At 33.5% G+C, this 26,018-nt stretch overlaps 1 protein-coding gene across 1 annotated transcript in view; it reads left to right on the top strand.

Moving 5' to 3' along the window:
• The window catches only part of Stpg2 (sperm tail PG-rich repeat containing 2), a 574,832-nt gene that overhangs the window by 145,995 nt on the left and 402,819 nt on the right, over nt 1-26,018 (top strand). The window contains exon 10 of the mRNA XM_063246672.1: nt 20,838-20,960. Within this exon, the coding sequence (XP_063102742.1) occupies nt 20,838-20,960 (123 nt within the window). The remainder of the gene's footprint in view (nt 1-20,837; nt 20,961-26,018) is intronic.

Genomic DNA, 26,018 nt, shown 5'->3' with positions numbered 1-26,018 from the left:
TCAGTGAACCCCCAGCAGTCACCATTCTTAATCGCAGTACTGAACCAGGAATCAATCACGCACTCTAGATTCATCTACCTCTGAAAATCACACTTCCTGTGACTGTATGAGGCTTTCAGAGGGGATGTCTAGTTGCAAACCATAACAATCTTCTTAATTTTTTATTATTAAGACAATTTCTTACGAACATTTTATGGTTCTGTGCATTTTGTTCAGGACTCACCTTTCATTACTGATAATATAGCAAACACTTTTTGAAGATAATGTCTCTCTCCCAAGCAGAGGATGTATTTATTGTCCATTTTAAAATTTGTGACCCTACGGCTCATGTTTTTTCTCTCATAACAAAGCCATTCTCGGTTGTGCATAGATTTACATTGTACAAGTACCCATTTTACTCTGTTTTGCCCTCATTATTACTTGAGAGTAAAGAGGACTAATGTAAGTATGCTGATGCTTGAGCTGTTTGTCATGCCATGAGTAATAATTTCAATGATCTCTGACACAAGAATCTTGTATCTTCTATTACCATATGTGACACTGTCGTAGAACTTGGAAATTTGATTTTTTTTTGTGTGTGTGTGTGTGGGGGTACTGGGGATTGAATTCATGACCTCACGCTTGCCAGGTAGGCACTTATGCCACTGAACTAAATCCCTGGCCTTAGAATTTGGAAATTTGAGTGAGGCAAAATCTCAGACCCTTTATAGTTCTTGATATTCTTATACCATTCATTTATAGACTTTAAAAAATTATTTTCTATTCCTACAGGTTTCAGTACTATACATGGCAGTTTATTCAAAACCTTTCTCTAGTTTCTGTCAATTTATTTTCTATTAAATTCATCAGTTAATTATTGAGATACTAAAATAAAAATAAGATTAACATGACTATATATGTTAGATTTTCCAAATTTCTACACTTTTTATTTTGAGCTTGCTTCTATTACCAGCCTTTAATAAGTATTTTAAAACTTTTACTGTTCAACTTGAAATGTATGTACTTTAATTGTGATAGAAAACACATAGCATAGAACTTACCATTCTAACAATTTTGTGTTACTATAGGTATACTTTTAATTCATCATGAAAATAGCCTTTAGAATATTTTTGCTGTGTTTTGCATAAAATGTACTAACAGTTCATTGTTCTTAGAAACTAAGCATTTAGGTAAAAAATTATTAAAATTATAAAGTGAAAGAAATTAAAAATCTTCATAGTAAACCACCTATTGTATCACACCATGTTTATGAGTATGGTGTTTGGACTCAGTGCTTGAATGTATGGTCTTGTTTTGCCACTGAATTTCTAAAAGGTATTTAAACTGTACTTTAGTAAAATGGAGATCATGATATTATAGCTCATAATATTTTATTGTGAATACTAAAAGTATCAACATGTAAAATACGTTGAATAGTTTTTAGCAAATAAGGACATTAATTGTGCTGTTGTTACTAACAACTATCTATAGAAATAACTTGGACTCTGGTAGAGTACAGAAAATTTGACGAATTCTAAAATCATGAGTAAACATGTTTGATTAAAAAAAAACCGAGCCTAATAGCTTTATACTTAATTGTAGTATCAATCAATTTATAATTAATTAATTTATATATACATGTATACACATGTTTTTTGTGTTCTATTTCTCGTTTGCTTTCAATTTAATTTAATTAATTTATTTATTGTCTTTTTGAGACAGGGTTTCACTGTGCAGTTCAGGTTGGCCTTGAACTCACTTTGTAGCCCAGGCTGGTCTCAAACTTTAAAGGATCCTCCTGCCTCAGCCTCCTGAATAGTGCTGGGATTACAGGTGTGTGCCATCACACCTGGTTTCTCATTTGTTTTTAGTATATTTTCTCAATTTCTTTTTTGATTAGTCAAATATTTTATTCTATTTCATCTACATCTGTTGCAGTTTAGTTATTTACTATTTTACTATTATTTTAGTGCTTCCTTTATCTTCACAACATACTCAAATCATTGACTGTATATAAGTACTGCACACTAACTGATTGTGCCACTGGAGCTCTTAAAAGCAATTAACTTTACCACTTTCTCGATAATGCTAATTTAGCATACTTTAGCTCAGTTTTGCTATTTCTGTTTAATTATAATTTTAAATTTACATATTAATACATATTAGGTATATTTACATATTACAAAATTGAACATATTTGTTTTATAGTCTCAATTTTTACTTACAGGTACTCATACAATTTTCATATTTTGTTGTAGTTCATTTCTTTCTGAATTTTCATGTTTCCATCAGCAATAGTTTTTGTTCAGTCCAAATAACTCCCTTTGATGTTTTTTTCTGCTCCAGTTATGTTGTGATAAATTATTATAAGTTTGGATTGTCTAAAAATATCTTCATTTTATCATTTTTTGAAAGATTTTCCTGGTTTGGATTTTTAGATTGGTACAATGACATCACTTCAATAATGTCATTCCATGTTTCTTGACATTTCCACTGAGAAATAAGTTGTTAGGTATATTGTCATTTCTTTGACAGAAACTGACTTTTTTACCTTTTAGTTTTTGCTGTTGATGTATGTTTTGGTTAATTTTCTCTTGTAGTTGGGACAAAACGTCTAACACCCCAAATTAAGGAAGGAAAGGTTTATTTAGCTCATAGTTTATGGAAGTTTCCGTCTATAACCAGCTGTCTCCAAGGTAAGGTGGCACAGTATAGGGGCAACAGTGCAAAGCAGCAAGAGCAAAAGGGGAAGAGCAAGCCTCCCTTCCCCTCTTATACTGTGAGCAGGCTGCCCCCTGTACCCAGTGTAGGGGAAGCAATCGTCAAATCTCCATGTCCCCTTGCACAGGACCAGAATATTTACAAAATAAGGACCTTGGCTTCCTGCTGAATCACTTTGTTAACTTTTTAGATTTCTCAGATTGACACAATGTATCAACCATAACAACATGTCTAAAATACTCCTTCTTTTTAAGATATTTGCATGAGGTTTGCAGAACATTAAATCTCTGTGTTGGTGTTTTTCATCAGTTTGAAAGTGATCATTGTGGTTATTCCTTGATCTGTTTCTTTTGTTCCATCTTTCTGAAATTCTGTGATATTTATATTAGATATGTTCACCATGCCTCATATATCTCTCAGACTGCCTCAGTAATGTACAATCTTGTTTTTCTTCACATATAAATTCAGTTTTTTTTACTGAAAAATTTCAATTTACTAATGTTTTCTTCATCTGTCTAAATTGCTATAAAACTCAACCTGTTGACTTTTCAATCTCAGACTTTTTATTTTTCAGTTTTAGAATTCTTTTTAAGAGTTTGTCTCTGAAAAAATTCTATATGCTTTTACTGATTCTTTTTCCATTTTTACCCTTTATTTTCTTAAACATATTCATAAATGTCTTAAAGTCATTGCTTGCTAATTCTAATATCTGTATTATTTGTCAGAATGTTCTATTAATTTTTTAACCTTAGTATTTGATCATGAACTATCTTTTATTTTTATTTTAAAGAGAAAAAAGATAAAAACAGTTTCAAACAGATTAGTAGGACAGTCACAATAATTAACACATTGTGTATTTTTGTCTTGTAGTGGGTACAGTATAAGACATAGGTAACATATCTTTTTTTTTTTCTTTGTCTTTTTCCTTTTTATCGGTACCAGGGATCGAACTCATGACTGCCTCCTTACAAGGCAGGCGCTTATGCCGCTGAGCTAAATCCCCAGCCTCTAGGTAACATATCTTGTGCAAACAATATTAGTTAAAACCTTTCTTTTCAATGAATTGAAAAACTAGCTGTATAACTAGCTTAATTGTCATGTGAGTACATCTAGTTTTTTCTTTCTCTCTTTCTTCTTTCCCCTCTCACTCATCAGAGTTTGTCTTTTCTTTTGAACAGTTTCTTCTCAATTCACTATATCTATTTTATATTTTGGGTCTTATTTATATTTTGGATCTTATTTACTCATTCAATTTCTCTTACTAGTGAGACAATATAATGTTTACACATATGGGTCTGATTTATTTCACTCATAAATATGATCTTGAGTTACATTCATTTACCTATAAAAGTCTCCAGTTTATTCTTCCTTTTGGATGAATTGTACTTCATTATATTAAAAAATACATTTTTTAATCCTTTCCTTGGTTGATGTTTTGGCTGTTTTCAAGATTTAGCTATTAGAAATTGTGCTGCTATAAACATGAGTGCACATATATTGCTTTGGTATGATGTTTTTAATTCTTCTGGGGAGATACCCAGATAGGGGAAATCTGAGTTGAATGAGAACTCTAATCCTAGTTTTATGAGTAATCTCCACCCCAATTTCCACAGTGGTTGCACTGGTCTGCACTCCCTCCAACAGTGAACAAGTCTAGCATTTATTATTGGTGCAGTTTTTGATGATAGCTATCATTTCTGGGTTGAGATGGAATCTCAATGTTGTTGCAATTTGCATCTTTAGAATGAAAAATGATGAAAACTTTTGCATGTATTTCTTTCCCATTGGTATTTTTTTTCTGAGAAGTGCATATTCATTTTGGATACCAATTTTTGGATTGGGTCTTTGAGTTGGGCGGGATTCTGATTTTCTTCAGTTCTTTATATATTCTCGATAGAAATCCTTTGTCTGTGGTATAATTGAATATAATTTTTCCTACACTGTGGTATGTCTTCTCACTCTATTGGTGATTTCTTTTGAGGTGCAAAAACTTTAATAAGATGAGATTCCACTTGTGTATTCTTTGAAGTATTTCCTGTGCAGATTGGGTTTTTTTCATGAACTCTCTGCCTATCCCTATATCTTCAATATTTCTACCTGCTAACTCTTTCAGTAGATTTAGTTTTTCTCTTTTATTTAACTAATTAATTAGTTTTGGTACTGGGGATCAAACTCATGACTTTGTGCTTGCTAGGCAGGCACTTATATCACTGAGTTAAATCTCTAGCAAGTGTTTCTGTTTTAATATTTAGATCTTTGATCCATTTTGACTTTAACTTAGTACATGACAATAGAAATGGGTCTAGTTTTAATTTTTGGCATGTGGAAAGTCAGTTTTCCCAGCACTCTTTATTAAAGAGGCTACCTTTCTTCCAGTGAACACATTTGTCCTCTTTTTCAAAGAAAAGGTGACTGAGTATGTTTGCAATTTTGTCTGCATTTTCTGTTCTGTTCCACTGATCTTCAGGTCTGTTTTTGGTCAATACCATGATAATTTTATTAAAGTAGCTTTGTAGTATAATTTCAAGTCACAGATGGTGATGCTTCCTGCCTTGCCTTTGTTGCCCAGGATTGCCTTTGCTATTATAAGTCTCTTTTGTTTCCAATGAATTTTAGGAATGTTTTCTCTAGATCTGTGAGGTATGTTAATGGTATTCTGATTGGGATTGCTTTAAATCTGTTTAACAGTTTTGGAACTTTGGCCATTTTCACTATGTTGTTTTTTCCTATCCATGAGCAAGGGATATCTTTCCATTTTCTAATATTTTCCTTGACTGCCTGTAATTTTCACTGTACAAAACTTTTACATTCTTTGTTAGATCAATTCCTAAGTATTTAATTTTTAGGGATGCTATTATAATGGGTGTGTTTTCTCTAATTACTGTCTTTGTGAATTTGTTTTTTGTGTACAGGAATGCTGTTGACTTTTGACTGCTGAGATTGTACCCTGCTACACTATTGAATTTGGACATTAAATTTGTAGTTATCTGTAAGATTTTTGGGTCTTCTATTAGAGTATTACATTATCTGCAAATAATGATAATTTAACTTCTCCATTTCTTATCTTCATTTTTAAAAAATATTTTCTCTTAATTGGCCTCGCTACTGTTTTCCAAAACTATATTGAATAGGATTGATGATAATGGACATTCTTGTCTTGTTCTTGACTTTAGAGTGAAAACTTTCAGTTTTTGACCATTTAATATGATGTCAGGTGTTGCCTTGTCATATATGGGCGAACACCACCTATTCTGATTTTCTGTAGGGTTTTAACCATAAGTGGGTGTTGGACTTTTTCAAATGCTTTTTCTGCATCTATTGAAATCATCGTGTGATTTTTGTCTTTGATTTATTAATATGATGTATTACATTTATTGATTTGCATATGTTGAATCATCCCTGAATCCCTAGGATGAATCTTTCTTGCTTATGATATGTAATCTTCTCAATGATTTGCCAGTATCTTATTAAGGATATTTATATCTATGCTCATTAGGGAGATTGGCATGTATTTTTTGTTGTCATTGGGTTCTTCTCTCATTGTGGAATCAGGGTAATAATTTAGATTTTCAGTGGCATTGGTTCTCTAAATTTCTTGCAGGATTTTACAGTGAATCTGTCAAGATCTGAGCTTTTCTTTATTGGTAACTTTTTAATGACATTTTTAGTTTCATTGAGTGATGTCAGGTTATTTAGAATTTTAATAACTTCTTGATTTTGTTTTAGCAATTCAACTGTGTCTCAGAATCTATTGATTTCTTATGTGTTTCCCATCTTATTAGACTATAGGTACTCATGGTAGATATGTGTTATGATTTATGTTTGGGTGCCCCCAGCCTCATGCAGTAATGGAGGCAGATGATTCTAGCGTTTGTGATTGGTTCATTGTCTAGCACTGGGATTGGTGGTGTGAGTGCTGCACCCACCCAAGAGCAGGTAGACAGCACACAATATAAGGGAGGGAAGGAAACATGCTTTTCCCCTTTTAGCCTTTTTTCTCTTGTTGCTTGCAGCTACCATAAACAATTGCCCCTTAGCCATGCCTACCTGGAAGCCAGCTGCGTATGGACTGAAGCTCCAAAAACTGTAAGATAACTAAACCTTCACTTCCCTAATCTTCTGCAGCAGGTATTTTGTCTTAACAATGAGAGAAAAGTAACCAAGACAGCATTGATGATATCCTGGATTCCTGTGGAATTCGTTGTGACTTCCTCTTTTTATTTTTAATTGCTTGAATTCATGGTTTTCCTTTACTGTTTTTGATGTAATTGGCTAATGGTTTATCAATGTTATTCTTTCAAAGAATCAACTTTTTGATTCATCAATTCTTTTATTATTTTCTTAGTCTCAATGGCATTAATATCTGCTCTTATCTTTAAAATTTTGTCCCTCATTCAAGCTTTGGGTTTGATTTGTTCTTTTTCTGAAACTTTGAGGTTCAACTTTAGGTTGTTTATTTGAGCTCCTTCTATTTTTCTGATGTGTGAGTTCATTGCTATAAATGTGCCGTATAGGATTGCTTACATTGTATCCCATAAGTTTTAGTATGTTGGATTGGCATTATCATTTAATTGTAAACACTGTTTCATTTTGTCTTCAATTTCCTCTGTGACTCATTGGTTGTTCAGAAGGGTGCTGTTCAATTTCCATGTGTTAACATAGTTTTTGTGATTCCTTTATCACCGATTTCCAGTTTTATTATGCTATGGTCACATAGTATGCATGCTGTGCTGTGATTTCAATTCCTCTACATTTATTTAAATATGTTCTGTGGGAAGTATATGGTCTATTTTGCTGAACATCCCATGTGCAGCTGAGAAGAATGTCTATTCTGGTGTCTGGGGTGGAACACTCGGTAGACATCTACGAAGTCCATTTGTTCACAGGCTGGGTGTAATTCTAATATCTTTTATTTTTTTGTCTAGTTGATCTATATATTTGTGATAGTGAGCTATTGTGGTCCCTCACTAATGAGTTAATGACTTAATTGTGTTAATGAGTATGTGTTTTTAAATGTCTGTTAGTATTTGCTTTATGTAGTTGAGTGAACCTGTGTGTGATGCATAAATATTTATGAGTTAAATCTCTTCTTCTTGGAGTTTTTCCTTAATAAGTATGTAATGACCTTCTGTGTATTTTTTGATCAGTTGTGGCTTCAAGTTTGCATTATCTGTGAATAGAATCACTACCCTGCTTTTTTCTGGGTTCCTGTGGCATGGAGAATTATATTCCATCCTTTAACTGTTAGTCTATGAATTTTCTCTAAATGTGTTTCGTGATTGCAGAGTATTGTTAGATTTTGCTTCTTGATCCATCTGCCAGTCTGTTTCTTTTAATTGGTGAATTGAGACCATTTATGTTGATGGTTAAAGTTGATATGTCTTGTCTTTTCTTTCTCATGTTGTTTTCCGCTTGTGTGTTCTCTGTCTTTTTGCTCTGTTTAATTGCTAGCCTTGCCTGGAAGCTTCTTTCTATTGATGTTCATGTGTTTCTGGTCTTCATTATCTCTTTCTAATATGTCCTTTAGAGCATTCTGTAGAGCTGGTTTGCTGATCATAAATTTCTTCAGTTATTCTTTGTCATGTACATATCTTACTTCTCCATCAGTTTTGAAAGGTAATTTTGTGGGGCACATCAGGCTGGGTTGAATTTTGCTTTCCTTTAGCACTTAAAATATCTGACTCCCAAGTTCTTCTTAACTTGATGGCTTTTATTGAGAAGTCTGCTGTGATTCTGACGGATTTTCTTTTATAGGTGATACGTTTATTTTCTCTAGCTGTTTTTAATATTCTGTTCTTGCGCTGAATTTCTGGAATTTTGATCATTATGAAAGCCTTAATGTTGATTTACTTTTGTCATGGCTATTTAGAATTCTATATGTTTCATTTATTTGTACATAAAATTCTTTATCATTATTTGGGAAGTTTTCTGGCATTATTTCTGTGAAGAATTTTTAAATGATTTTTGTACTGTTTCCAGTTTTTTCCTGATTCCAATCAATCTTATGTTATTCTTCTTTGTTTCATCCTATAGTTGCTGGATTGATTTTTTGTTGTTTCTTGTGATTGTTAAAATATCTTTCTTCTCTTGATCACTAGTTGAGTTGTCTTGATCTGCTTGTCTATCCTTACCTTCATGCAATCTGCTGCCTATACTTTCAATGGAACTTCAAATATTCTGTATTTCTGTTTGAACTTGTTTCATTGATTCCATTTCTTGTCTGTGTTTGACATTCATGGTTTCCATTGTTTCCCTGAGCTACTCTATTTGCTTATCTGTGTCTGCTTTAATGCCTTCTATTTTGATAGTCATTTCTTTTTGCCCCTTAGAGATTATGTTTTCTATAGCCTCTTCCATTTGTTTTTTTTTTTACTTCTGCGGCTATTATTTGATACAGTTTCATTTGCTAGCTTCCAATTGATTTTCTTTTTTTCCTTGTCATTTTCTATTTTATTTTTTTGATGTGTTGATGCTCATAGATTATTTATATAGCCTTATTGTTGCTGTGGAGGCTTTCCTATGAGGTGCTTGTTCCTCTGGATGTCTTCTAGATGTAGGTGGTTCTTGGTCTTTATGTCTATCCTAAGAACCTTCCTTCCCAATATATTAAAACTAAAGAATTGCTATCAATTTGACTTTGGCCCCATTTCTTTGGTATTGGACTATGGTGATGGTTATGACCCTTTACAATCACAGTGTTGTTTTATGGGGGAAAAACTAGTTAAAGCATGTATGGCATCTAAACTAGTGCAGTTGGCCGTAACAGCAGACTCAAGCACAGCCTTGTTACTGACAAACCGTGGTAACTATTAGCCTGATATGTATAACTGTAGAAGGAAAGTCTACAGAAATATGGTATAATCCTAATTATGTCAGGAACTCATCTGCAATGATTTTCCACTTAGTAGAGTGACTTTACCTTACTTGATATGTGTGTGTGGAAGTGGTTCAGTAAGATAAGGGGTGGAATGCAGAGATGAGTGAGGCTAAACATAGTAGGCGCAGGATAGAGGGCACAGAATGATGATCCGTTGTAGGACACAGGAGAGAAGGATTGGAAGAGAAGGCCTAGGTGTTCTGACATGGATGAGAACAAGAAGAGACAATGTTTACTTGCATAAAAGTGTCATAAATTCAAGTGTGATAATTGACGAAAGATCAAGAGAGAATGAATAGGATAAAACGAAATCATTAGAGATCACCTCTTGGCTTGTATTGGTAATGTTGCATCGAACATTAATGTTGCCTTTGTCCATTGTGTGCACCTTACCCAGCATTCTATTGTATTTCAGACATTCCCTCAGGTCTCTAAGCCCTGAGTACCACCCGTGGAGAGAGAGGATCTCCTGCTGTCAGTGCCATCCAGGGGCAATGGAAGAAGAGAGGGTCGGGAACTCACATTCCTTTCACCGCATTGCCATTCTAGGGCCCTATTTTAAGAGTGCCATTTGTTGTGCTTATAACATTGTAGAGATTCTAAAGAGAGTCACTTTCTACTGGAGAGGTTTCATCGACACTTTCACTGTAGGGCATATGCAGATGAAGGGAGATCAATTTTGATCCAATCCAGTTCTGTGCTGATTACATTTTTTTCTAGTGTTTCATTTACCTTTGTTATTCCACTTTCTTTTTCATTTTTAAAAGTGAAAACATAACAAAGGGGTAGAAATGATACATAATTTCAAAAAAATAGCATTAAGAAATCATCTCTGGTTCATGTATTACATATTATTATCTTAGAAATAGTTGTTCACATTACAAAGTCAAAACACAAAAAATGAACAATCAATGACAATTTCAAAAAACTAACATTAAGAAATCATTTCTAGTGGATATATTACATATTGTTATCTTAGAAGTAGTTGCTCAAGTTAAAAAATCAAAGCATAAAAAAATAAACAAACAATGACAGCACAAAGCATTCTGTATGATGAACTCACAAAACATTAGTACAATGGTTATCTATCTTGCTAACTTAAACATACATACAGTTATATGTTTATACCCACAAGTGGTTCTTTCCTCTTGGGCACTTTTTCCCCCTTTCATTATTACAATATCTATTATACATCTTAGATCTTCTTACTCTTTCAAATTTTATTGTTATTATTATTATTTACACTAGAGAGACAAAATGATATTTACAAATGTAAGTCTGATTTATTTCACTTATGAGGATAGTCTCAAGATGCCTCCATTTAATCTAGGGAACTGTGCTGCCAGAGGAGGTGAGTTCCTGCACACCATCCTGAGCCCCGGGAGAGTTTAAGATCGTCACTCCCATGGTCAAGAACCCACTAAGCTTCCAGCCACACTAGGCTGGGCTCTGTAGGTTTCGAGCCTGCCTGAGCCATGCCCAGTGACCTTCTTTCAATCTGGGGAACTGGGTTGCCAGCAGGGGTGAGTTCCTGCACACCATCCCAAGGTCCGGGAGAGTTTAATATCATCCCTCCCAGAGGTCAAGGACCTGCACAGCTTCCAGTCACACTAGACTAGGCGTGGGAGGTTTTGGGGCCATATAGATTAAACCCAGTGATCTTCAATCAGGGGAGTTGAGAGCATGTGAAGTGAGTACAGCATATTGGTCCTTGCCTGGGGAGAGCTTTGGACCATGATCCACAGTGGTTAGGTGTCCCGGAACACTGGAGATGGCATAAGAGGTCCTGTGGGCCTGACTGGACAACGTTGGTTCAGCATCCGCCATTCAGTCCCATGAGTGGAAGGCATAGGAGATGATTTTCAGCATGCCCAGGAAAAGTCTTGGAACAATACTTGAAACCCAGAAATATAGGAAAATGACAAAATGAAAGACCAAAATGCAATCTCAAACTTCCAGCCCATCCCAAGAAAGCCTAAGAGCCACACACATAGAAAGAAAATATATGCCATACACCTGAAATACATGAAATAATAGGAAAAGAAATAAAGAAGCAATTCCAGGAAGCTTTAAAGGAATTCAAACAAGAAATAATCTCCGAGGTAAAAGAAGAAATGATAAAGGTAATGAAAGAGATGCTGAACACATCTAAAGAAGACACAGTTAAAAAATTAGAGGAACAAAATAAAAACATAGAATCCCTGGAAGAACAACATAAGAAACAAACAGAATACATGAAGCAGATTCAAAGAGATACACAGGAAATCAAAAATTCCATTGAAAGTTGTCAAAAGTGCCTCAACAAAAGTGAAGATAGAATTTCAGGCCTCGAAGACAAGATTGCAGCTAGTGAACAGGAAAGGAAAGATCTTTAAAAAATAACAAAGAATTAGGAAATAACAATTCAACAAATTCAAGATGATGCAAAGAAAAACAACATATGATTAGTAGGGATAAATTAAAATGAAGGGGATAACACAAATGATATCAAGAGGCTATTTACAGAAGTAATAGCTGAAAATTTCCCAAACATGAGATTGGAAACTGACATCAGGATCAGTGAAGCATATGGAACTTCAAATAGCCATAACCAAAATAAAACTACATCCAGACATATAATAAATAAATGCAAAAGAACTGAAATTATCCCGTGCATATTATCAGGTCATAGCACCATGAAACTAGATATTAATGATAAAAGAAACTGAAAAACCCCCACAAACACATGGAAATTGAATAACACACCCTTGAGAAATCTGTGGACCATAGGGGGAAATTAAAGAATTAATTAAACAATACCTACAAGCAAATGAAAATACAAATACAAAACCAGCAGCAAGTATCATACTAAATGGCCAGAAACTGAATTTCTTTACCTTAAAATCAGGCACAAACAAGGATGCCCCTTATCATTGCTCCTATTCAACATAGTACTGGAAATACTACCCAGAGCAATTAGTCAAGAGAGAGAAATTAAAGGGGTAAAAATAGGAGAAGAGGAAGTTAAATTATCATTATTTGCAGGGGACATGATACTGTATATAGAAGACCCCAAAACTCCGTTGAAAGTCTCCTAGATATAATAAATAAATTCAAGCAGTATAACTGGATACAAAATCAATGCTCACAAATCAATAGCATTCCTATACACTAACAACAAAATCACAGAGAGAGAAATAAGAGAAGCCACGCCCTTCAAAATATCATCCAAAAAATGAAATACTTAGGAATTAATCTCATGAAAGACGTAAAAGATCTATACAGGGAAAATTATAATACTCTGAAAAAGAAATCGAAGAGGATCTCAGAAATTGGAAAGACATCCATTGTTCATGCATAGGAAAAATAAATATTTTGAAATGAGCATTCTCCCAAAACTATTATACAGATTCAGTGCAACCCAATGAAAATTCCCTCAACATACCTCATAGAACTCGAGAAATCACTCCTAAAATTCATCTGGAATGAGAAGAGATCTAGAATAGCACAGACAGTTCTAAGCAGCAAAGGCAAGACAGGAGGCATCACAATCTCTGACTTGAAGTTATACTACAAAGCAACTGTAGTAAAATCAATATGATAATGAAATAAAAACAGAACTGAAGATCAATGGAAGACATTAGAAGATGCAACCACAACTGCAAACACACTCAACCACCGTATCTTTGATAAAATGGCCAAACATGTACACTGGAAGAATGATAGTCTCTTTATAAATGGTGCTAGAAAAACTGGCTCTCCATATGCTGAAAACTAAAACTAGACCCATGCCTATCACCATGTACTAAACTAAAATCTAAATGGATCAATGTTCTGCATATAAAAACAGAAGCACTAAATTTGTTGGAAAAAAATTGGGTGAATATCTTGAAGACATAGGGGTAGGTAGAGAATTCATGAACAGGAATCAAATTGCATGGGAAATGCTTCTCAGAATCAATGACTGGGATCACATCTTATTAAAAATTTTCTGCATGTCAAAGGAAACCCATATAGTTAAAAGAAAACCCACAAACTAGGAAAAAAATCTTAGTGAGCTGTCCCTGAGACAAAGTACTTCTGTCTAAAACATATAAAGAATTAAAAAAAGCAACCCCCCCAAATCAAAGACTCAATAAAAATGGGCATCTGAGATGAATACACAGTTCTAAGATGAAGAAATACAAATCGCAAATAAATACATGAAAAATGTTCATTATCATTAGTCATTAGAGAAATACAAATTAAAACCACACTGAGATTCCATCTCATTCCTGAAAGAATGGCCAGGATCAAGAAAACTACCAACAAATGCTGGAGAGGCTGTTGGGAAAAAGGAATTCTTCTGCACTGTTGGTGGGAGTGTAGACTGGTGCAATCACTGTCGAGGTCAATCTGGAGATTTCTTAAAAGTCTGGGAATGGAAGTCCTGTTTGATCCAGTTATTCTGCTTTTTGGCATATTCCCAGAAGAACTGAAAATATCATTCACAGTGATGTATGTGCGCCCATTTTTATAGCAACACAATTTGTAATAGCCAGATCTTGGAAACAACCTGTGTCCATCAATTGAGGAATGGATAAAAATGTTGTGGCATTTTTATATAATGGAGTGCTACTCAGCCATAAAGAATGATCACATTGAGATATTTATAAATAAATGGATGCAGCTTGAGATGATACTAATAAGTGAAATACATCAAACTCACGTGTACAAATACTGTAGTCTCCCTACTACAAGCAATGCAAGAGTACATAAAAGTTTATGGTAATCATGATTCCCCATTACACTGCTTTGAAGCCTTAAAATATTTTCATTCATAAGTTGGAATGCTTTTATCCTGAGTTGTTTGATTTTATTATCTGTTATGGTATGAACAGCTATTTTGAAGAAAACAAGAAATTATAACAGCAACTGCTGATTTAATATCATCTTAATTTGAAGTCCTACTGTGCTTTTGTTCTTCTGTTTCCATTGGTTCTGTCATGTAGTATCTTATGGGATTTTATCATGTGTGATAATATAAACAAATTTTTATGGACAACGAGATAATATAGTAACCATTGTTCGTTTTCTGTTATTTAGTTCTGAATGCCCTGTAATACTTTCATTCTCTTGAATGGTTTTATATCATTTTGTTTTGTTTATACTATTGTGTATGAAGTTATGCTCAACTATTTCAAGGAAAGTAACATTATGGTAGCTACTGTTATGCTTGGTTGTCTTGTTGTGAAATACTGTGTTGCTTAGATTGTTCTGTTATGATCTTAATCTCTTTAAAATAAAAAATTTAAATAAAAAGATGCCTCCATTTATCTATAATAGCCTCATGAACATCCTTTTTAATATCTGAACAGTATTATACTCTATAAAAATACCACATCTTTTTCATCCACTCTGCAGTTGATGGGCATTTTGGTTGTTTCCAAGATTTAGCTTTTACAAATCGTGCTGCTATGAACATGTGTGCACATGTATTACTGTGACATGACCTTTCAATTTTTCTGGAAAAATACTCAGGAGATGAATAACTGTGTTGAATGGGACTTACAATCCTAGTCTTCTAAAGAATCTCCATACTGATTTCTACAGTGGATGTACCAGTCTTCACTCCTACCAACAGTGAAGAAGTATTCCTTTTTCCGGACATTGCTGCCAACATTTCTTATCAGTTGATTTCTTGATGACAGGCATTTTTTCTGGTGTGAGATGAAATCTCAGTGTTGTTTAAATTTTCATTTCTCAAATGACCAGTGAAGGTGAACATTTCTTCATGTATTTATTTGCCATTTGTATGCCTTCATCTGAGAAATGTGTATTAATCTCAGATGCTCACTTTTGGAGAGGGTCTTTCAATATGAGGGTCTTAATGTTTTTCAATTCTTTGTATATTCTGGATAAAAGTCTTTTGAGAAATTGCTGGCTATTTTTTTCCCATTCTGTGGGTTTTCTTTTCACTCAGTGATTTCACTTCAAGCGTGAAAACTTTTTAGTAAGATGAGATATCAGTAGTTGATTCTTTAAAGTACTTCCCATGAGGTTTGCATTTTGTTCATGAACTATTTGCCTACTGCTATGTCCCCAAGATTTCTCTGTACCTAGTCTTCCAGTAGATTTAGTGTTTCTGTTTTAATATTTAGGTCTTTGACCCATTTTGACTTTAGTTTAGTGCATAGTAATACACATTGGTCTAGTTTCAGTCTTTGGCATGTGGAAAGTCAATTTTTCCAACACCATTTATTAAAGAGGATATCCTTTTTTCAGTGAACATGTGTAGCCCCTTTGTCAAATATAAAGTGGCTTTGTAGTTGTGTTTGCATCTTATAATCTGTTCCATTGATTCTTAGGTCTGTTTCTTTGCCAGTACCTTGCTGATTTTATCACTGTAGTTTTGTAGTATGATTTCAAGTCAGGAATTAAGATTCCCCCTGCCTTGCCTTTGTTGCCCAGAAAGCCTTTGCTATTCTAGGTTTCTTCTGTTTCCAAATGAATTTCAGGAATGTTTTTTGTAGATTTGTAATTATGTCAATGGTATTTTGATTGGGATTGCATGAAATCTGTGTAACAGTTTTGGGAGTATGGCCATTTTCACAATGTTGATTCTTCCTAGGCAAGAGCAAGGAATATCCTTCCATTTTCTAATATTCTCTTCAATCTCCTTTTTAAAATGTAGTATAATTTTCAACATATAGTTCTTTTACATACTTGGTTAGATTGATTCCTAGGTATTTCATTTTTTGGCTGCTATTGTGAAAGATTCTATTTCCATAATTTCTCTTTCAGTGAATGTTTTTTGTGTACAGGAATGCTATTGATTTTTTAGTGTTAACTTTGTATCCAGCTACATTGTTGAATTTGTTTATTAACTAGTAGTTTTTGATGTAGTTTTTTGGGTCTTCTATATTGAATATCATGTCATGCAAACAGTGATAATTTAACTTCTTCCTTTCCTATCCTTATTCCTTTTATTTTACTCTCTTGTCTTATTGCTCTGGTTAATGTTTCCAGAATTATATTGAATAGGAATGGTGATAGTGGACATCCTTGTCTTGTTTGTGATTTTAAAGTGAAAACTTTCAGTTTTTGTCCATTTAGCCATAATGTTGGCTGTTGGTTTGTAATAGATGATCTTTATCAGATTGAAGTAAATACCATGCATTCTGAGTTTCTATACAGTTTTTATCATGGGCAAGTTTTGGAATTTATCAAAAGCTTTTTCTTTGTTGAGATGATCATGTGATTTTTGTCTTTGGCTCTTTTGATATGGTGGATTACATTCATTGGCTTACATACATTAAATCATCCCTGCATTCCTGGGATAAACCCCACTTGTCATGATGTATAATCTTCTTGATGATTTGCTGCATTCTATTTGCCAACATTTCACTGAGAATGTTTGCATCAATGTTCATTAGTGAGACTGACCTATAGTTCTCTATTTTGGTTAGTTCTTTCTCTGGTTTTGGTATCAAAATAATACTTGCCTCCAGGAATGAGCTAGAGAGGATTGCTTCCCTTTCAATTTCATTGAAGAGTTTGAAGGTATTGGTGTTAAATCTTCTCTAAATTTCTTATAGAATTCAGCCATGAATCCATCATGACCTGGTCTTTTCTTTGTTGGTAAGTTTTAATCACATTGTTAATTCCAGTATCTGATATTGGTTTATTCAAAATTGTTATATCTTCTTGATTGAGCTTTGTAGTTCATATGTTTCTAGCAATCTGTCCATTTCCTCTGTGTTTTTCACCCTAAGTGAGTAGAGTTTCAAAGTAGATATTCATGATCTTTGGAGTTCCATAGGATTTGTAGTAATTTCTCTCTTTTCAGTTCTTATTACATGAATTTGAGATTTTTCTTTCTTTTTCTTGATAACGTTGGCTAGAGATTTATCAATTTTTTTACTTTATCAAAAACCCAGCTCTTCGTTTGTATTATTTTTTTAGTCTGAATTTCATTAATTTCTGCTCCATCTTTATAATTTCCTCTCTTCTACACACTTTGGGTTTTATTTGCTCTTCTTTTACTAGATACTTGAAATGTAGCATTAAGTTGTTTATTTGTGCTTGTTCTGTTTTCTTGATGTGACAATTTATTGCTATATATTTCCATCTTAGGGCTATTTTCTTTGCATTCCACAGGTTTTGTTATGCTGTATCTATATTTTCATTGAATTTTAGATATTGCTTAATTTCTTCTTTAATTTCACCTGTTGATTGTTGATTGTTCAGGGGGTTGTTGTTTAATTTCCATGTATTTATGCAGGTTGCCATATCTTTTACCATTAATTTCCATATAATATGCATGGGATAATTTCAATCCCTTTACATTTACTCAGGAATGGTCTGTTTTGAAGAATGTCCCATACACAGCTGAAAAGAATGTGTATGCTGATGTGGCTGGGTAGAACACTCTGTCTACCCAGTCTACTACTAAGTCTATTTGCTCACAGGTTTGATTCAGTTTTGTTATTTCTTTAGTGACTTTTTGTCTAGTTAATCTATCTTTTTGTCCAATGGGTTATTAAGGTCCCTTACTATAATTGTGTGGTTGCTTGTTTGGCTTTTCATATCTAGTAGTACTTGTATTGCATAGTTTACTGCTTCTTTATGTGGTGCATATATATTTATGATTGTTAGCTCTTCTTCTTGAATTATTCCCCTGACTAGTATGTGGTTACTTTTTAAAAAAAAATCTCTTTTGATCATTTTTGTTTTGAAGGTCACATTGTCTGCAAATAGAATAGCTATTCCTAGCTTTTATCTGGATTCCTGTCCCATGGAATAATGTTTTCCATCATTTGGCTTTTAGTCTATGAGTTTCCTGTTGTTTAGATGTGTTTCTTGTATACAACATATTGTTGGATTCTGTTACTTGATCTATTCTATCGATCTATTTCTTTTAAGATGTGAATTTACATTTACATTGATAGATATTACTGATATGTACTGACTTGACTTTGTCATGTGATTTTCTTGCTGTTGGATTTCTGATTTTTACCCTTGTTTAATTGCTTTCCCTGTCTGGTGGTTTCTTTCTGTTGTTGTTCTGGAAATTCTAGTCATTTTTATCTCTATGTAGTTATGTGCTTCAATACTCTTTCTAGGGTTGGTTTTGTAGACATGAATTTCTTCGGTTGTTCTTTGTCATGAAAGTACCTTAATTCTCCATTACATTTGAAATAAAATTTTGCAGGGTACACCATCCAGGGTGAAAGTTATTTTCTTTCATGGCTTGAAATATTTCACTTTAAGACTGTCTTAACTTGAGGGTTTGTGCTGAAAAGTTTGCCATGATTCTAATGGGATTTCTTTGATAGGTGAATTGTGTCTTTTTTCTAACAGCTTTTAGTATTGCGTTTTTATACTGTATGTCTGGGGTCTTAATTATTATATGTCTGGGTATAGATTTGATTATGACTGTTTGGCATCTGTATGCCTTACTTATCTGTGTATCAGATTCTTTCCCCATGTTTGGGAAATTTTCTGTTATTACTTCTGTGATTAGTTTACTGATGTCATTTGCATTGACTCCTACATCTTCACTGATGCCTATTAGTCTTATATTGTGTCTATTCCATCATCTTGAAGCTGTTGAATTGTCATTTCGTGCTGCGATTTCACTTTCTCATGTGTAATCCTTTGGGAATTTCTTCAAGCCAACCTGAGAAGCATTTTCTAGATTGTTCTTAACAATATATAATATTTGATGGCTGTATCTCTTAGTTTTTTGGCTTAAATATTTTTAGCTATATTCTCCCTGCTTTTATTTCTTGCAAGTAAGTATCTTTATGGAGAAACAGACATTGTGTTCTGAGATACTCAGATCTGCACATTTGTCATTCTGTTACAACAAGAAGGCAGTAAGATGCTGTCTCAGTTCCTTAGCGGCAGCCCTGTGCTGTCTAAGCCTAATTCCTGGTGTATTGCCTGTTATCAGAAAAATGTGCCAGGGTGAACCATCTGTTTGATAGTTCATCTCTCAAAGGTTCTACCTGCTTCGGATTTTTAACCTTGTCACCTGTGCTAATTCTACTGCTCCATGAGGCCTTTAATAAAGAGAATTTTGTGATGTTTTATCAGGTTTACTTTTAGTTATTCTCTATAATTATAATTTAATTATTATTTTTTTGTTTTTTTAAAGTTTATTGAAGGTTGAATACTTGTATGCCCTAACTAATAAAAATTTCAAAATTCTTTGGAACTTCGTTGTATCAAAATTTCTAGGATGATGTGCTTAGCAATAGCACAGTAACTATAAAAGTAAATTATTTATTAACTTTAAAACTATAAAAACCACTTAGTAATAATGCTGACTCAGATGTTGCTGTATTTGAAGGCTTTTGCAAATTTTGTAAGCTATGACTGTGACTTTCATTTTTGAAAGTGATAAACTCTACATACTTTAAGTGACTTGGTAGAAATAATATGAAGAAAATAGTGGAGAAATGACAACTTCAGCATTTAGGTCAGAAAAACAATTTCACAGATAGCGTGTGTTAGGGTTGGATATTTGTTTAGTAAATTAATGTCTCCATACATAACCCCACTTCTACTGTGTCAAATTCTAAAGTATTAAACATAAAATTGTGAAGTAAAAATGGTAGTATATCAAAATGAAAAATCTTTATCCCTTTTGTATAAAAAAGTTGCTGCTGTTTATACAACTTAAATTATTAAACAAATCTAAATGAATAAATTATGATAAATCAGAAAGAGTGTAAGGTTTAGTTACTAATTAAAATTTTAGATTGCAAACTTCCTCTATCCTATTAATTTACATATTCAATGCAAATGAAGGATTATTATGTAATAGATTGTTGACTATTTTGTTTAGGAAATATATAACTCCAGAATTGCCACATAATTAAGTTAAGTAGTTACAGCTGGTATGCTTTATGTATTAGTAATAAAGTGAAAATAACACTACATAGTAGAATAAATACCTTATGCTTATATCTGTTGGTTGTGAAATAGAACAAGATTGATAGCTGAATTTGATATTGTTGTGTACCTAAAAACTCACTCTGAATATCTGTAAATAATGTATTTGAACCCATCATTATTTTCTAGAGGTTCACGTAATCCACTTTGTTTCCCTGGTAATATATTATAGACCAAAACCTTTTTATTTATATTCTATGTAAAAATTTTGTTTTTATGAATATATATGTGTATTTAATAACAGCAATGTTGATAAAATTCATTGCAAACTTATCATTGTATTAATAAATTACAATATTGATAAGAATAAATTATATATTCTTTTATTTCCTTCTTTCAGCATGTGTTTTGGAATTCACAGGATGGTGGAATTCCTGGCAAAAAAAAGTTGCTACATAAGTTGACTAAACGACGTGCTACTAACTTGGCAAGAACAGAAAGAACTAGAAAAGTACCTGCTATGGTAAGAAGACTCCTGTAACATGGAGGGCACTATACAGCATGAATACCACTTTAGGGCCTGAGTTTGGCACCTGTTAATGTGTTGCAACATATCTTACTATCCTGATATTTCTATATTTTGTGTTAAACAAAATTCTTGGAAATTAGCCAGAGTCCATTGTTGCTTTAAGAAAAAAGCAACATTGGAATATTCTTTGTAGAATTAGAAGGTCTTCAATCTTAAGACATAAAGGAAAGTTAAACTCATTGAATACTTAACAGGAAGCTTACTGCTAATACAGTTTATCCATATAGTTTACTCATAATGTAATTTTCACCTTTCAATTTGAATCTATTTTGAAACTTAGAATTCCTCAGTGATTTTTTCACTCTTGCTAACTTCTTTTTAAGCTTTGTAGATGTGAGTTTTCCTAACTGATTAGTGTTTTTAAGAAATAGCTAATAATGAATAAATTAAAAATAGTAAAGCAGATTAAATTTTAAAATAAATGCTTGACTATTTCATTCAAATTCAGATTGAATTTAGAAAAAGATCAAAATAAATTTTACAGCTAAAAAGTTAGATCGAGTGATTTGCTGTGGTTTCCCCCCAAATTCCTATGTCAAAATCGTATCCCCCAAGGTTATGGTGTTTGTTAGGAGGTAATTTCTGGCAGAGCCCTTTGGAATGAAATTAGGCCCCTTATGAACTGGCCATGAAACACTTCATTCCCTACCATATGAGGACCCACTGAGAAGGGACCAAACCTACACTTGACATAGAATCTGTTTGTGCCTTGATCTTGAACTTTCTAGGTATATGAATTATGAGAAATAAATTTATATTGATTACAAGCTACACAGTTACGATATTTTTTATAGGGGCCCAACAGATTGAGAAAAATATTATGAGGTCCTGACCTAGATCCCCGATCTCCCAAATAAGTGTCCGGCAGAGATTTAAATAAATTGAGACAAGTTATATGATTTTAGGGCTCCAGGAGGGTCAAAACCCTTTACCCAAGCTCGAGACACCGAGGGCTATAACAAAGATTTCTCTGGACCACCCACTTTATTTATTAGGTCCAACAACAGAAGGTGGGAAACTGAGGAAAGTGTGAGAGATGACCAGGACCTTGGGAGTCATTTCAAAGGCTTCTCTAAGTAGTAAATTATGCCAATTTAGGAGAAATTTTTTATTTCCAAGATGACATTTATGGTAGTAGTGTGACTGCAGGAGTGAAATTCCTTTGGCTTCAGTCTCTATTTTCTTAATTAGTGTTGGAGCCAAGGTTGTCTTCATCTATGACCCTATCTTGCCCTTTGAGGTCTCTCTGGCCTCACAGGCCACTACTGGCCTCACCCAGGACCAGTGATTCATAGAGGTTCACTTACTGTGAATCAGCTCCCATCACCAGGCAAGGGGCCGAGGCCTAGGACAGACTCACAGGTAAACATAGAAAGCTGGTTAGTTAATTTTAAATCCTGCTCAGAGCTGCTTCATAGTGGTCTCCAACACAATATCACAATGTAGCCCCATGTGTTCAATAATACCTTTGAGAGATATTAATAATAAATTATCAGCAGGACTATTGCCATGTTTAAAATGTAGTCAGACAGCTATAGAAAGCATTGATTGCTGAAGTAAAATTTCACCAGTTGTGACAATGCCAAGAGTCAATTTATAATATTTTTAGTAGTGAAATTGCCAATACAAGATCAAGATGGGCTAATCTAAGGAAGGACAAATGCAAGGTTAATTAATAATTTTAACAGAATATCTAGGAAATCATAAGAATTAGATTAATTTAGTGAGAGGCATTCAGTAATGGGTTCATTTTTTGTCAAGGCATTAATTGACTGAATCTGAAATAGGGTTGAAGTTAGAATCAAGTTTCTATGAGTTCTTTATATCTATAAATTTAAAAGACAGTTTAAAGACATCATATAGTACTCTTGACATATAGTAGATTTCAGTAATTGTTAAGTAATGTGCTATTTCAATAGATCATTTTTTCATCCCAATTTCAGTGTTGGCTTGTATTTCTCCAGTGAGTTTCTTTGGTGTATATCTCAAGACTCACTTTGAAATATGACATAAATAATGTGTTACTCATAAAGTGTTTTTAAACTTAGAAATAGGTTGAATTCAAAGTTGTTTCTATCATATTACGAGTATTAGGAAAGAAAAATGATCTGACAGCACATGTAAAAGTGCACATGTGTATGTGATACTTTATGTTTTATTTGAGATGACAATGCAGATCTATTCCAAAGGAAGAAGAGTTGTTCCCCGAGCCACTGTTACCTCATTTATATTTTTCTCTGTTAACTTTATCTGTATTTGAATCAGAAAACTCCTTTCTTAGTGTTTTCTTTCTTGGCATTGTTTACCTATAATTAAAAGTGTTGGGAAGGACACTGGTTTGTCAAGTAGTGAAATAATTGAGTCACGTAGAAAATGTTGGTTTTTGAATCCCATATGAAAATGACTGTTCAAACACTATGTAGATAATGAAAAGTTCAAATTGTTGATCTCAGAGCAAATTTGAAATAATTGTGCAAATGTATGAGGTATAGAATCAGATTTATAGTTTTTACTTTACATGAAAATATTTAAACATCTTCCATTTTTATAAGTTGCCAAATTTTCTTTTAAGAAAACAATAACATAAGTGTTAGTTGAATATAAAAAGGTAAAAATATTGAAAAAAATAAGGATGGATGCAAACCAGACATCTAGTGATTAGGCATTCGATAAACAGGGCTGGGGATTTAGGTCAGTGGTGTAAGTGTCTACCTGGCAACCACAAGGTCTTGAGTTTCGTCCCAATGCCAAAACAAACAAACAAGAAAACAAAAAACAAAATAAAACAAAAGACCAAAATTCTGAAATAAGAGTTGAGAATATTTGATATGAAGTTATCCCAAACTGAGTGAAGGCAGAAATCCTAATTTGAGGAACATACAGAATGCCAAGAAAGTGAATTTTAAAAGACCTATATTCTTTTGACATTACTTTGCATTTTCAGAACACTCTAAATAAAGAGAACACACTTGAAGCTTCCACAGAAATGTAACTAGTAGTTTCAAAAGGGATGAGAAAAGTAATGGATTTCAGCCACTTGCTTAGCAACACTGGTGACATTCTGAGCTTAGAAGTCATGGAGTCATATTTTATCAAGTTTGTCTGAGGAAATAATTTTGAATATAGTTTTCTCCTTCTTTCCAAAATTTCAATTAAATGAATTAAGAGAATAATTTTTTGGCATGCAAGAGCTCAGAAAAGTTAGTATCTTTAAGTAGTAGCTCTAGTAGACTAATAAAAGTGAGACTAAAGAATGATGGCATAAACAAAGAAAACAAATTTCAGCATTTTTTGGATGAAGCAATGAGAAGTGAAAACAAATAAATAAGGAATATATTTTAGCTCATGCTTGGGATATTTTTCAAGAAGAAGTGGTTTGGTGATACAATTTTATTTGCTTTTCTGGGCAGACTAGTTATTTCTGCAGAGAATAATAGTGATGATTTAAATTTTTTAAAAAATTGAGTTGAAATCAATTTATACAAACTCAAGAACTTAATTATAACATGATAGAATTTAAATATTAGAAACATTATAATAGCAACAAAAATCAAGAGATTGTGAGGTAATATATGTGCCAAATTTCTCATTTCTTAGTGTAAATCTAACATATAAAAATTGACATCAGTATTAATTATTAGTTCTTATATTAACTTGTAATAGTAAATTTTAAAAACTCTACAATAAAATAACTTGAAAAAATAACTCGAACACTTGCTACAGAAACAATTTCTCAGAATGAATCAGGGAAAGTCAAAAGAGGATAATTTTTACTGTTTATTACAGTTTTAATGTTTATTCATGAAGTGAAACTTTTAAAATGAAAGTAACAATAGCACTCAAATGTTACATATTTGAAAGAGCATTATGATGTGTGGGTACTTAGTCTGATCTTTCTCTAACAATTAATAAAAATTCTAGACAAAAGTTTATCTATCTATCTATCTATCTATCTATCTACCTACCTACCTATCTTTATAGAAATAAAAGGTTATAGGAAAAAAGGGAAAGAAAAAAGGTATTGCAATCCAATGTAGACAATGTATCTAAAAGTGTACCTTGACTTAGTAAAATTGTCTTTGTTATTATGGTTGATATATTATTTCAACTTGAGAAGGCTAGAAATTTGAGAGACTCAACAGGGAGCCAGAATCTTCACTTTGTAAATACCCTCATCCTGTGCAAGAGGAGAGCACAGAGGTGATGTGAGTGCTACCCACACCCTAATTGGGGGGTAGCCTGCTTACAATACAAGGGAGGAGAAGGGGCTTGTTCAGCTTTTTTGCTCTGGCTGCTGCCTTGAAGTGTTGACCTTGTACCAAGCCACCCTGCCTTGGAGCCAGCTGATTATAGATGAAAACCTCCATAAGCAGTGAGCTAAATAAGCTTTTTTCCCCCTTCACATGGGGTGTTGGGTATTTTGTTCCAGCCAAGAGAGGAAAGCAACTGTTGTTCCCCAAAAAACAAGACCCTGAAATGTTGCCCAAAAATGGGGCAAGACATCTTTTAAAAGAAAAAGAAGCAGTTTGTTTAAGCTGGCACCAGGTGACACAGTGCAGTTAGAGTTTGCAAAGCTGTGTAACCAGGTTAAAATTTTGTCAGGCTTATAAATGGAAAAACCACAAAGTTGCAGGTGGGAGGAGAATTAGGTTGAGGAAAACCTTTGTTGCCTTTTTGCTTGAGGACAGTGTTCTTACGGGAAGTTTCACCACTGGTGGTCAATGAACTCCTCCTTTACAGGAATTTGATGACTTGTGGTCGGCTAATTGCTGGACAACTATCTTTCACAAAAGGGGGACAAAGGTAGAGAGGAATATAGGAAACTCGAGGTCGACTAATTCCAGGAACAATTGTCCCTCACAAAGGGAACAAAGGTTAATACAGGAAACAGGTTACCAGGGTGACAGCACATACAGAACAGTATGGCGGCACTTAGGTTAATTTATAACATTATGGTAGGTTGCTCCAGGGTGGTCAGCTGCGAGAAACAGC

This window comes from Cavia porcellus, unplaced genomic scaffold (assembly GCF_034190915.1).
Source record: "Cavia porcellus strain 051 isolate PalLab524CR breed Dunkin Hartley unplaced genomic scaffold, mCavPor4.1 scaffold_4, whole genome shotgun sequence".
NCBI classification, from domain to species: domain Eukaryota; kingdom Metazoa; phylum Chordata; class Mammalia; order Rodentia; family Caviidae; genus Cavia; species Cavia porcellus.
This window is presented reverse-complemented; position numbering and strand designations above follow the sequence as displayed.